The sequence below is a fragment of the Oryzias latipes genome, chromosome 19 (assembly GCF_002234675.1).
Source record: "Oryzias latipes chromosome 19, ASM223467v1".
NCBI classification, from domain to species: domain Eukaryota; kingdom Metazoa; phylum Chordata; class Actinopteri; order Beloniformes; family Adrianichthyidae; genus Oryzias; species Oryzias latipes.
In genome coordinates, this window is record NC_019877.2 from 1640277 (window position 1) to 1652257 (window position 11981).

The window sequence follows — 11981 nt, forward strand, 5'->3', positions numbered from 1 at the left end:
AAAGGAAAATGTTTATACAACCAAAAAAAAAAGTCTTTAAAAACCATCTTTATTCGCGTAAAAGCTTTTGTTTTTGTAAGTCAACGGTGTCACTTCCTGTCTATCAGTTTGGGGTTTTTTGTTTGTCAAAGCAGAAAATAAAAAAACAGGAAAAAATGTAGACGAGGAAGAAGACGGAGCGGCGCTGAGACTTGGTCCTGACGCTCCTTCCGGGTTGGTGCTTCGTCGGTGCAGCATCATCTTCCTCCAGGACTTCCTATGAGGAACCTTTAAGCAGAAAGACAAAGATTCAACAAAAGAAGGAACATCTGCAGGGAGCGTCATGTCCAAAAATAAAGACTTCCTTCACTTCCTCTGAAACGCACCAGCATAATTTGGATATTTTCAAAATAAAAGCAGATCCCATGTCTTATTTCTACTTTAGGTTCAGCGACAAGCTGATAAAATATTTCAGACAAAACATCTAAACAAGAACTGGGATGATAATCTGGATTAGCCTGATGGAGCTCCAGGCTGTTTTCTGGATTTTTATTGGATGTCGGTCCATGAAAAGCGGGATTTTAACAGTACATCTTCATCAGAGGAGGTTTGACATCAACATGTCAGATCAACAAAAGCAGCAGTTTACGCCTAAAGCGTTTGTCTGGAAATATCTCCCAACAGCTCTTCTTCAGAGTTTAATGTTCTGGATCAAAGGAGAATGTGGGCGTGGCTGAGCGGCAGATGTCTCCTCCTCCTCCTCCTCACCATTCTCCTCGCGCCTGGACCGCTTCTCTCCTCACCAGCCGCTTCCTGTCGTCCAGCGGTGGGGCCAGCGCTCGCAGCACCCGCGCCCGAAACGGCAACACCTGAACACAACGACGGCCGTTACACAGTTCTTTAAAGATCCGCGGAGACGCACAGGTGCGCCCGTACCTGGTGGGTCGGGAGGAGCGACAGGGCGCGGACGCATCGCAGGGAAGACATTCGCACTTCCTGCAAAAAAACAAACACAGCTCAAATGTCACCGCCACAAACCCAGAAACTCAAAAAGTGGACATACGATGATGACATCACAGCGGGAGAAACCCTCCAAAAAACAACTGGGGCTACAGAAAACATCCACTATGGAAACCCAAACAGTTTAAACTATTATGGGATGGCCACACAACATACGGGAAATGTGGGAATCTTTACAAAATGTCACCCATGCCACCAGGTTAAGTCTACAGCCATCACCAAAGTTGACCTTTGACCTCAGGAGGAGGTCGCCATCTACAATTAAAAAAAAAAAAAAGACTTTATTTAGGCTCCTCCCAGGTGACTCCTAACTCGTTGGGAAAATTGTTGATTTTAAAAGTTTTAGCGTTTGAACGGCGTTAGCGTGGCGAACTAGCAAACGTGTTGTTTCACTGTTGCTAACATAGTTTTTAAACCAGAATATTGTGAAAATGTAATCCATGAATACTTGGCTCCAGCTGAACAAAGCAATACGTCACACGACATGTGGGCGGGGTTAACATAAAACCTCTGTCGCCAAGGAAATCCAAAAATGTACTTTTGCAGATTCTTCTAGAACTGACGTAGATCTGTTCGCCCCCTTCAGACGATCAAAAAATAAAATGGTTGCTATGGAGACGAAATCAACAGAAAAGGCGCCATTTTGGAAATAGTGTTTTTTTTCTTAGATTTGTCACATGCCTCTCTGAGCGGGGCAGAAGGGTAAAGTGAGGGGCATGTAGCAGCCACTCAGCCAGTACCTTTAATATAACCTTGGTTCTTTACAGATAAACATTTGGTTGTAACCCGGACAGCAGATCCATCCACAGCTTTTATAAATCTGTGATCAATGGAAATCAGTGGAATTGATTTTTAAACCGGCAGCGTCTAGAACATTTGATCGGTTGCAGGTTTCATCTCTTTAAAGGCGCCTGACGTTTCACAGAAACTCTGAGGGTTTTCATGACAGTCCAGAAAACCGTGGTGGCTTCTGGGTAATATCTCTGGCTCCCAGCCATCGTCTTGGATTCTCATGAAGGGTCTGAACCCTAAAAGTGCTTTTTACATGAAAACCAAACCGTCTGCCGAGCAGCCGCTGCAGACGGCGACTGACCATGGCGGGGCTGCAGACGAGGGCCAGCAGGCGGCCCACCACGGCCTCCAGCTGCTGCAGGAGAACCGGGGGGGGGCTGGCGATGACGGGCTCCAGGCAGGACAGGGTGGACAGCTGCACCCCCTGATCGGGACACGTCAGCGCCTCCAGCAGCAGCGACAGTAACTGTGGGGAGGGGGCGGAGTCATTTCCTGCAATCCCTCCTCTTTGGCGGCGTTTGGGGGTAAAACTCACCGCCGGCAGCTCGGCGACCTGGACCTGCTTCGGCAGCTTGTTCACGATGTTGGACAGCGCCTTCAGGTAGTTGGGTTTCTTCTCTGCTCAGGAGGAATAAACACTTTGTTCACAAACACAAACACACACTTTCCTTTTGTTTGGGACCTGCTGGGCGGTCGGCGCCACCTTGAGGAGCGGCGTTGAATCCCTGCACCAGCTTGGCGGAGTTCTCGCTGAAGAAGCGCTGGCGGTACATGAGGCGCACGTCGGCGTGGCAGCCGCGGTTCAGGACGTCTGGGGAGTCGCTCATGAGCAGCAGGAAGGCATCCGCCGCCGGCGCTCCCAGGTCGGCGTCGTCCAGCAGAGAAAAGAGCTGCGGGGCGGCAGAGCGCAGGATGAGACGGCGCCGGGCGCGTGAAAGCCGAACGGTCGGTGGAGCCTCACCTGGTCAGTCAGGGCGGCGGACAGGGGGTGGTACCGCAGCAGCAGAGCCTTGGCAACCTGCGGACAAGAGCATCATCATCAGTCCACCTTAAACTGTTTTCTGAAGTTCAGTTCCTGCAGATCTGCTGCAGGAACACATCTAGGTCCCACCCAGACGAGCAGCGTGAAGGCCTGCATGCGCAGCGGCGAGGAGGAGTCCAGCTCGCCGCAGATCCTCCGCCTCGTCCTCTGGATCAGGCCGTCCAGGGCGTCGCCTGCAGGAGAACATGGCAGCTTTCAGGCCCCCACGCAGAGACGGACTGCAGTCAGGATTTCAGTTCCCACAAACCCTCAGGGCTTTTGTTGACCAGGCCGGCGAAGCATTTAGCCGCCGCCGTGTAGGACGGCGGGTGGCGGCAGGTGCAGCTCATCTCCTCCAGGCGTGACAGCAGCTCCTCTGTGCGTGGAACCTCCACCTGAAACGCAGGCGGCAGCGACTTCAGGACGCAGAGCCGCAGACCGTCAGTGGACGTGTGTGTGGGGGGGGGGACTCACGCCGCGGGGCAGCGAGCAGACGCAGCCCATGAGCAGACAGACCAGCTGAGAGCGCCGCCACGAGACCTCAGGCTGCTTCTGCAGACGTGGATCCTCAACCTGCAGCAGCTGGAGGTGCGACGGGAAGGAGTTCTCCGGCAGGAAGGAGACGTCGCCATCCAGGAAGAGCGAGATCGCCCTGGACGCCGTCCGTGCCGCCAGCCTGAGGAACACGCCGCATTTGACAGAGGAACTCACGAAGAAGCAGACATTCAAACCGGGAGGGACTAACGTCGGCTGGAGTCTGGAGCAGGAAGTACTGATGACAGGAACCACCGCCGACAGGAAGTCCTCCTGCACCAGCGGGCCGCCGGAGGAGCCCTCCTCTGCAGAACACACAGGTCAAAGCGGATCGGAACCCGGACCGCCGGCTATCTGATGACGCAGCTCACCCTGCAGGGCCGCCTTCAGCACCAGCGACAGCAGGCGAGGGATGATGACATCATGGAAGCAAGTTCCCGCCTCCTCGGTGTCCTGGACGCGCTCGGCGATCCTCTGCAGACTGCGGCACGCCAGCACCGCCTCCTCCAGGGAAAACCCACCTGGAAGCATCGAGCAGCACCACGCCGACGGCCGATTTCCTCTCACATTCATTTACAAAACCATTTTAAAATGTTATCTTTTGTTTGTCTTTTAGGAAGTTGGGGGTCTTTAAAGGTTCTGGATCTTTTAGCGGCTTGTATCTGTTTGTCCTCATGAACATTTTTGACCAAAGCAGCTTCCGTAGGACGTATTTTCAGACCCACAAACAGACCAAATCTCTAATTTTCTGTTTTTATGTCTTTTTTAGCTTCACTTTGGAAGAGAAGAAACTTTATTTTCAAAGAAGTTTTCTGACATTTTTAAAATTAGAAAATCAAACCACCGTAAGGATTCCAACAGGACCAAATTTCTGGGAATTGCACCTGTGAGCGCCGATTTGAGGACCTCAAGGAGGACGGGCGTGCTCGCCTGGACGACGCTGGGCTGCGTGGAAACGGCTGCCAGAGCAGACAAACACCGCCGACGCAGTGCATGATGGGAATGCTGCTGCGGAGCTTCTCTGCCATCTTGGATTGAGGGGAGAGTTGACGGATTTTAAATTGAAAACGTTTGTTCTGCGAAGGAGCTTCTCACCGGAAAACATCTCCTCCTTCAGTCTGGGGATCAGTCGGGTGACGAAGGCCGCAGGGTGCAGCTCCGCTAGGACTCCTGCACACTCCACCACAGCCACGCTGCAGGACAGGAGGCAGACGTGAAGCGGAAAGCACGCCGCACGCGGCCACAGGAAAAGGCGGGAAACGCTGACCTGACTCTGCCGTCGTCCTCCGTCAGCAGCAGGCGGGTCAGATGATCCGCCGCCAGCTGGACGTCCGACTCCAGCAGCAGACCTGAGCGGCACAGAAGACCTTCCTGATGTGGACCGATCAGCTGGAAGGTTCGAGCGCCGCTCGCCTCTTACCCGTTTGCTGAGCCAGCGAGGCCAGCAGAGCCGTGGCGGCGATCTGCAGGCTGCCGTCGCTCTCTGAGAGAGCAGAGAACGCCACGCCGCACAGATCTGCTCTGTGGGCGGAGAGCGCGCCATCGTCTGCAAACGGGAGGAGCAGAACTTTTTACTTCCCCGTCACGTGACCGACTTCTGCGGGACGGTCCACTCACCGTCCTCGGTGGAGGGGCTGCTCTTTACCGACTGGACAAGGCGCTGCAACACCTCCAGTAGCGTGCGCCTCTGGGAGCACTGCGGCGGGAAAAGAAGATCAAACCCTCACCAATGAGACCTGAAAGGACCCAGTACTACTGATAACAGTCGCCATGGCAACGTCACCAACGTAAAAAAGTTTATACTTAGACTTAATTTAGGAATATGTTTGTTTGTTTTTACTTCTGGGGCTGATAATGCAATTCTAGGCTTTGCATCCCTGTTGCCACGGCAACACAAACTAACATCCAGACGGTGTGGAGAGTGAGGGGCTTTTCTAAGCCACATCCTGGTGGTTAAGATGACGGGCTCGGACTCTTCTCACCTGCGTTTTGCCGTTGTACTGCTCCGTCAGGGAGGGCAGGACGGCGGCCGTTATGACGCGGCTCGCCCTGTAGGAGGCGCCGCAGCAGGCCTGGAGCAGCTTGGCGGCGGGCCACACCAGCTTCAGGTCCGGCTCACGGAGGTGATGCTCACAGTCTGGAGGCAGAAATTAAACTTTAGTCATAAAAGAATCGAACAAAAAAAGTTCAAATAAAACTTTATTTATAAAGGTCTGACAACACCTCAAATAAATAACTAAATAGTCCGCCACAAACGCAGATCTAACAAACAAAAAAGAGACGGTCCATGAAATCAACCAGAAATCTAAAAGTTAACAGAAACTTTAGAAAGTGTCAAATTTACTTCAAATCAAAGCTAAAACAAAAAATGTTAGAAAGTTCAGGAAGTTCCGCAGGCGAGGCCCACGGCGCCGGAATGAGGCCTCGCCACAAGACGTCAGCACAGTTTGACGTCATTTTTATAAATAAAGAACTCAGGTAAATTCAATTTCTGCATTAACTTTGGAAAAACCTTTTTCTGCTGTAGAAACAGTTTTAGATCACATCTATTCTGTTGGTTCGTTCCAAAGGACAAACCGTTGTGTTGAACATTCAGCCGTTTCTCTGAGCTCAACATTCGGTTTCATCCGGAGGAAACAGAACCGAGCGGGTCTTTTTGGACCCCTTCTGGTTTGTTTAGAGAACCGGTTCAGCTCTGTGCTTTTAGATTTGTTATACTGAAAGTCAACATGTGTTTCTCAGCAGCCTGTGTTCAAACAGGTTTCCCCCCCCCCCCACACACACACACGCACACACACCCTCACACCCCCCCCCCCCCCACACACACACACACACTGTTACCATGGTTACAGAAGCCTTTGTGTTTGAGAGCAAAGGTTTGTGTCTGCAGAAGTATTTTTACACGATTAATGTTTTAATTTAAAAACATAATAAGTTGTTTGTAGTTTTTGCTCAACCTGAATGTATTTTTTACCATTAGCTTTACGATAAAAGCCTTAAGAGAATTTCTGTAACACCTGCTAATTACATGACATGTTTTTCTCCTTATTACATTTAAAAATATCCTTATATCCCTATACTGTTTATCTTGTTTAATTTAGTTTTTTTCCTGCCTGGCTTTATTAAAAAAAACCAGGAGCATCCACCACGACTCCCCTTAGCATCCACCTGAACTCAGAGGGCCGATCTCACCGCCGCTCACCTCTCAGAACGACCTCCAGGAAGCGTCCGAGGACGTCCTCCGACTCGGAGCTGAGCACCGAGCGAGACAGGCAGGAAGTGAGGGCGGCGAGGGCGGCGAGGGCTGCAGACTCGATCTTCTCGCTGGACGTCTGAAAGACCTGCAGAGAAGAGCGAGGTCTGAGCGGCAGCCAGGAGGCGTCGCAGCAACGCCACGTCACGAAAAGCTTTGAATTTGGAAGGAAACGTTTGAATCCGTGAGCGTGGCGACCTCTCGACGCAGCGACGACCACAGGCCCTGAAGGAACTCAGCCGTGTCCTTGTGCTCGAAGCGCGACAAACATGCGTTCTGCGGAAAGAAAGCAACGTCTGAGAGTTCACCGGAAGATCAGGTTCTTTAAGCCAAGACCCAAAATAACAGATAGTTTAGAAAAGGATTTCTAATAGAATGTGTTTTATTTCGTCACAGAACTCTTCCATCTCCTCTTTTGTCCAAAACTAAAAAACAAACGACTGCAGCGACAGCAGATCTAAACATCAGCATGTCTGAGCTGAATCAGCTTTTGTGTTTATTTATTTTGTTTTAATTGTTTACATTTTATTGTAGATATAATTTATTGTTTCCTTCTAGCCAGGACTCCCTTGAAAAAGAGATTCTTGATCTCAATGGGACATTTCTTCGGTAAATAAAGGTGAAATAAAATTAAGAAATAAAAATTCACTTCAGACGTCCGTTTTCTGCAGAAAAAGGTTTCCCGCCCTTTACCCTTTCAGAGTAAAAGCACGGGTTTATGCACTGTGCTGCTTTACGAGACTGGAGGAAAACTGGTGTCTTGTTTCAGCGTCACGGCGTGTCTCCTCACCAGAGTCTGCAGCGCGTCCAGCTTGGCGCTCTGAACCTCTGAGTCCAGTTTCTCGATGAGGAGGGGGAACAGAAACTGTGGGAAGCCGAACAGAAACGTTTGCCGGAGAATGTTTGCTCAGGGGATCGAGTCAGAAGAAGCAGACCCGCCGTCGTTACCTCGGCAAACTTTGGCGTTCCGGTGAGGACGGCCCTCAGAGCCTGAACCAGCTCCTCTTTGGTGATGCCGTGGGGGTCGTTGGGGGGCTGCAGTGGACCAGGAGGGGGTTTTGGAAAAAGAATAGGAGGACAGGTTAGATGAAAAGTTATCCTGGAATCGCGTCCTGATCTAAAGAGTTCAGATGTCAGAACCCTGGAGAACCATGTCAGAGATCTGCACAGACGCTGCTGCAGATGCTGCAGACGCTGCTGCAGATGCTGCCGACACAGCTGCAGACGCTCCTGCAGACGCTGCTGCAGACACTGCTGCTGACACTCCCACAATCTCCGGGGGCTCAAAAAAAACCCGGCAAAACCAAAACACACATGTCAGGGATATTTAAAGTAAGTTTTGAAATTATTATGGGATGGCAAAAGGTGGCAAAGTGTAAAATTGGGCGATTTTCAGATGGGGGCAGTGCGACTTAAACTTTTGCTCGCACATTTTTTACCAGGACATTGTAGATATGAACATATTAGGAATGTGGGCGGGGTTGACAAAAAACCTCAGTTGCTAAGGAAATCCAAAAATGTATTCCTCTAAAAATGACATTGATCTGTCCGTCGGCCTCAAACGACCAAAAATTGAAATGGTTGCTATGGAGACAAACGTACATAAAAGGCACCGTTATGACAAAAGCGTGTTTTTTTAATGAATTTGTGCAGCTCTCGGGTGGCAGGGACAGACAGGGAGAGAGAGGGACATGTAGCAGATCCTGAAGATAATAGAGCGACATATTTTACTTTAGCTGATTTTTCTCCAGAGAGGAGAGGATGGAGACCCCAATGAGGAGCACGAATGCCCAGATCACACTTGTTTTTTGGGGGGAGGAGCAACAGTTTTCTCTGGCGGTCTGCAGACGTCGTCAACAGGAACTTACCGGGGTGAAGTCGATGGGGAAATAGCAGGAAGTCACTTCAAAGAGCTCCTCTGCGAATTTACCTGAGACAGCAGACAGGAAGGTTGAGAGAAGGAAACCGTGACATCACCAACAGACGGGGGGGGAGGAAGGTCTTCTCACCCAGATCGTATCCTTGGACGATGAGGTTTCTGGCGATCCTGAAGGCCAGCAGCAAGTTGCGAGGGTCTCTCTCGCCGTCCATTGATTGGACGAAACCAAAGACAAAGTCGGCTCCCAAACTCTTCAGCTCTGAATGGAGGATTGAGAGGACGTGAGAGACCGCCAAACGCATAGAGTGTCAGATATTTGTATGGATACTATAAACAAACGTTATTGACAATTGGAGAAATTAGAAAGAATTTAAATAATCAAATCATTAATTCAGTTTATCAAACAAGCCTAAACTGGTTTGGAGCGACCCGCAGTTCACCAAGTGACCACTAGAGCACGGTCTCACAAATGTCAGCTAGATCCTCTAGATCAGGTTAGATCCTCTACTCTAGAAGCGCCTCTCTCTTTATAAAGCTTCTGATGGCTCTGCATCTCCTGGGACGGGCAGCACAGAACCCCTTCACTTTGAGGAAGACTCTTACCGGCTTCCCTGGTCTCCATCAGGTTGGTGAGCATGTTGTAGACACACGCTCGCTCTGCAAGCATCAGCGACTGAGAGACAAAAAACAACAACGTCAAGATAGACCTCGAGACAAACGGCACGGAGCAGACCTTTACCGGAAAACAGGAAGTGGAGGAGATCCTGGTTTCTTCATGGAGAACCTCACCTGGACGTGGACGTCCTGGAACAGCGACCTCAGCATGGACACGGCCGAGCCGGGAGGCAGCGCCGCACACTTGGTCTGAGGAGAAACCAACACAAACTTACAAGGAGGCTCCAGCAGCGCCTCCGTCTGAAACCGGGTCCCCCAAGTTTACCAAGGCGAGCAGCCCCCGTAGGACGGGCGGAGTGGTGACGTGATGGTCTTTGAGGCGGTTCTGGTAGAAAGCCATGAGCACTTCCACTGCGATGGGACAACAGGATGTCAACAACGCTCCTCACTTTGAGCAGACGAAAAGGCTTGGTGTTCTGACCTTCTTTCTGCGACAGCTCTGCACGGCCGTCCTGTAGGACCTCGGAGAGCAGCTGGACGCCGCGGGCGCGAGTCTGCGGCTGCGAGCTGGTCAGGCTGGGCCTGCGGGTGGACGGGAAGTCGATTGAAAACAAGAACGGCGTCACTTTTTTGTGTTTTTGTAAAAAAGTAAAGGAGAAAAAGACAAAGGCTCACCCCAACGCTTCCACTAACTGCAAAACTGTAAACGCTCCATCTTTGACACCTGAGCAAGAATCAATAATATGTCAACAAAAGCTTAAATAATCCATATTATACCACGGTCCGGGTCTCAATTCTGATTGGCTGCTTGATGTGAACCATCAGCGTATTTATCGCTTTCCTTTGCCGCTGCAGTGGAGGTCGAAGTAAGAACGCGCCCGCCGCCTTACGTGCAAATAGGACCACGGTAACGGAAACAATGAGTACATATATAGAATAAAGTTGTACAATTCTGAGAAAAATAAAGACAAAATTTTACAAGGAAAAAAAATGTACAAGAAAAAACTTTAAAAAAAGGGAAAACGACAATTTTCTAACATAAAGCTGTAAATGTTTTACTTCAAAAGTTGCAATATTGCAAGGAAATAGTCATACTTTTTCAAATAAGTAAATAAATAAAAGTCTGAATTTTAAAAGGAAAAAACTAAAAACTGATTTAATATGCATTTCTTTTGGAAAATTTTAGGACTATTTGCGTCAAATTTAGACTTCTCTCAGATTATTTTACAGTTCAATTCTCATAATAAAGTTTGGACTTTTTTCCTCATAATTTCACGACTGAATTCCTGTAAAAATTTGAACTTTTCTCTTATAATGTTACAACTTCATTGTCAAATATTTGCTTTTCTTTCATGGTGGCCTCAGTATTCCGTCATAACAGCCTTTAAATAAATATAGTATCAGGGGAAAAACAAACTTCAGTAAATTTGATTGACATAAGTGATCGTTTTATTTTGAAAGATCCCCCTCTGTTTACTTTGGGTATAATTAAAACTCCTTTAATTTGATACGTCATAAGTTATCAGGTCTGTGCTGAATCGGAACCGAATCGGTTCGGTAGTCTGGACGTGTTTCCCTGCTTTGCCCACACAGACAAACTCGGGATCAAAGGTAAATCGGGGGTTGAGGGTTCAATGACAGGATCCTCCTCGCGCCCAGCCAGCAGCTAGCTAGCAGCAGGCACGAGACCACAGCAGACTGCAGGTACAGTCATGGTTTCAGTAAACAAAGATAGCTGCGAGTTCCTGCCGCCCCGGAAAAAGGGCAGATTCATGACATGTTTAGTGTCAGGAGGAGCTTCTCACGCAGCATCCCGCACAGGATGTTGTGACGCTAAGTTTAGCTAGTTAACCCCCACGCACCTTTATGGGAAACTAACGGCTCCAGCTCAGTTTTCCACACAAACCCGCTGGTAAATGTGAGGACAAACACCGGACACGACTGCTGTACCTTTAGCGGCGTCCTTTGCTTTGCTGTCCTGCAATCCGGAGACGAATTCCTCCACCAGAGACAGCAGCAAGGCACCGTCCGCAGCCATCGCGCTTCCTCCACGCTGCTGACACTGCGCATGTGCAGAAAGTTCAAACGCCAAAGTCCAACTTTTTTTTTCTTGGTTAAGAAAAAATATAAATATATTTTTAAAAAATATTGTTTGTGCTTTTAAATAAAATAAATATAGAGATTTTACACAAAAGAACGACACATTTATGTCCAAGACACCATTACATTCAAAGTATCTCAAAAAACATAAACAAGTATAAATGTAACAATTTATTAAGCTTGATCATTTTTGTTTGGTCATAAAGGTGTTATTGGAGATGTCATACTTTTATAAGTGCATTAATTAAGCAGTGAAATATGTTTCAAGCTGGACTAAAAGCTGAAACCGTTTGATAACATGATCTGGATTAAAATCCCAGAAGATATTAAACTACGTAAAATATTTTTTTGTTCATCGTATGACTGCATTCATTCTATCTAAGTTTTCATGTGACGTTATAATAAACTGGAATTCACACGTTTTTGTTCAGTATTTTTTTAAACTATATGGAAAAATCCTAATTTGTTTGGATAAGTTTGAAAAATACCTACAAAAAAGTGAAATATTCATAAGAATCTGTACTTTATTGATAGTATTTTTACTTTGTGCCCTTTTAAAATGTACTTATTGTCATTGTGTATTGTTTTTTCTCTCCTAATATCAAAGACGGTTTGAACCATTATTGTGACGTCACTGCTATCATTTATTTACGTTTCCTTCAGACCCACCTGCCTGGTTGTCTGCGCATGTGCAGAAAAGTTCGCCTGCCTTAGCTCGTTTCTGAACACTTTCTCAACCAGCAGCAACAGAAAGTGAGGAGTTTTTCCAAGTCTTTTGAAGAAAAGTA

At 48.3% G+C, this 11981-nt stretch overlaps 1 protein-coding gene across 1 annotated transcript; it reads right to left on the reverse strand.

Moving 5' to 3' along the window:
• Positions 1-31: 31 nt before the first annotated feature.
• mms19 (MMS19 homolog, cytosolic iron-sulfur assembly component) lies at positions 32-11970 on the reverse strand. Its single transcript, XM_011473477.3, has 31 exons — positions 11863-11970; positions 11044-11155; positions 9769-9817; positions 9575-9675; positions 9419-9504; positions 9268-9342; positions 9082-9151; positions 8609-8737; positions 8468-8529; positions 7548-7634; positions 7390-7464; positions 6798-6875; positions 6549-6687; positions 5329-5483; positions 4964-5042; positions 4767-4892; positions 4614-4695; positions 4442-4539; positions 4231-4374; positions 3718-3867; positions 3558-3651; positions 3287-3488; positions 3081-3207; positions 2903-3006; positions 2753-2809; positions 2495-2681; positions 2327-2409; positions 2093-2257; positions 916-975; positions 748-848; positions 32-267 (listed from the first exon to the last, which is right to left on the reverse strand). Exons 2-31 carry the CDS (start codon positions 11129-11131, stop codon positions 237-239), a joined length of 3084 nt encoding a protein of 1027 aa, XP_011471779.1. The 5' UTR covers positions 11132-11155; positions 11863-11970; the 3' UTR covers positions 32-236.
• Between the last annotated feature and the right edge of the window lie 11 nt (positions 11971-11981).